The 1,286-nt window shown below is 41.6% G+C and overlaps 1 protein-coding gene across 1 annotated transcript in view; it reads right to left on the bottom strand.

Moving 5' to 3' along the window:
* Positions 1 to 1,286, bottom strand: part of LOC106872908 (papilin) — a 151,893-nt gene that overhangs the window by 137,483 nt on the left and 13,124 nt on the right. The window contains exons 7-8 of the mRNA XM_052978120.1: positions 604 to 727; positions 19 to 124 (exon numbers count right to left, since the gene is read on the bottom strand). Coding sequence (XP_052834080.1) covers positions 19 to 124; positions 604 to 727 — 230 coding nt within the window. The remainder of the gene's footprint in view (positions 1 to 18; positions 125 to 603; positions 728 to 1,286) is intronic.

Below are 1,286 nucleotides of genomic sequence, written 5' to 3' on the forward strand. Positions count from 1 at the left end.
ACACAGGTTATCTCCAACCTGCCTCTCCCTGTCCCCTGATCGCTCCATGCACTTCACAATAGAGGCCATCTGACCCCCGTCACAGGTTTCGCTACATTCTGTCCATCCAGTTTCAACCCAGCGACTGAACACAGCATAAAGAGAAAAGAAAGACATAAGTAACCATCATCATCATCATCATCATCATCATCATCATCATCGTCATCATCAACATCGTCATCATTATTGTAATCATGATAATTATTATTACTATTATATAGGCGCAGGAGTGGCTGTGTGGTTAAGTAGCTTGCTTACCAACCACACGAAGAGAAAGGGACAGTGTGAGCAACAAATGGTGGTGGTGGTGGCGGTGGTGTTGGAAATGATAGTGGTGAGGGTTGTGGTAGTGGTGGTGGTAGGGGCACTAGGATTGTAACCCTGGATGTCAAGGGGTCAGTATCCCTAAAAAGTTTTGGAAACCACTAATCTATAGTGATGGTCACAACCAAAAGAAAGGTGACAGCGTGATCAACAGCTGGTGATGGTGAAGGTAGTGGTGGTGGAAGATATAAACGAAGCTAGGAATAATTAGCACAGGTGCCAGGTGTCAGTGTTACTTACATTTTAATATTGCAGCTCACTTGACAGGACTTGGTGGAAGCGGGTCTGGTGGCACGGTCACATCTCTCTGGGACATTTTTCCTATCGTACATATCGTAACACATTACCACACGCCTCTGGACACCTGCAATCAAAGTAAAGTAACAACCAGAGATGATTTTTAAAATGAAAATATCTGAAATAAACTCAACTGCTCTCACAAATGAGAATACTACTAAAAATGAACTTGACCGCTTTCAGAAATTAAGTCAAAATACAGGAAAAATAATCCAGAATCATTGTCTGGTATCAGATCGATTCCAAAATCTAATCAGTTCGTGCCAATCTCAAGGCCAAACATCCCTGACAGTTTCATCTGAATCTATCCAATGGTTCTTGAGATATCTTGTCCACGGACAAACAAACAAACAAATACAACTGAGAACAATACCTCCGCCTTTGCTAAGGCAGAGGTAATAACAAGAGCACTCAGGGAGCGCAAACCTCTGCCAAGGCAACACCAACGTCCTCTCAACGATTAGCCAGAGATGATTTTTAAAATGAGAATATCTGAAATAAACTCGACTGCTCTCACAAATGAGAATACTAAAAATGAACCTAACTGCTCTCAAAAATTACGTAAAACAATGGGAAAAATAATCCAGAATCCTTGTCTGGTACCAGATTGATCCCAAAATCTAATA

The sequence above is a fragment of the Octopus bimaculoides genome, chromosome 30 (genome assembly GCF_001194135.2).
Source record: "Octopus bimaculoides isolate UCB-OBI-ISO-001 chromosome 30, ASM119413v2, whole genome shotgun sequence".
Classification (NCBI taxonomy): domain Eukaryota; kingdom Metazoa; phylum Mollusca; class Cephalopoda; order Octopoda; family Octopodidae; genus Octopus; species Octopus bimaculoides.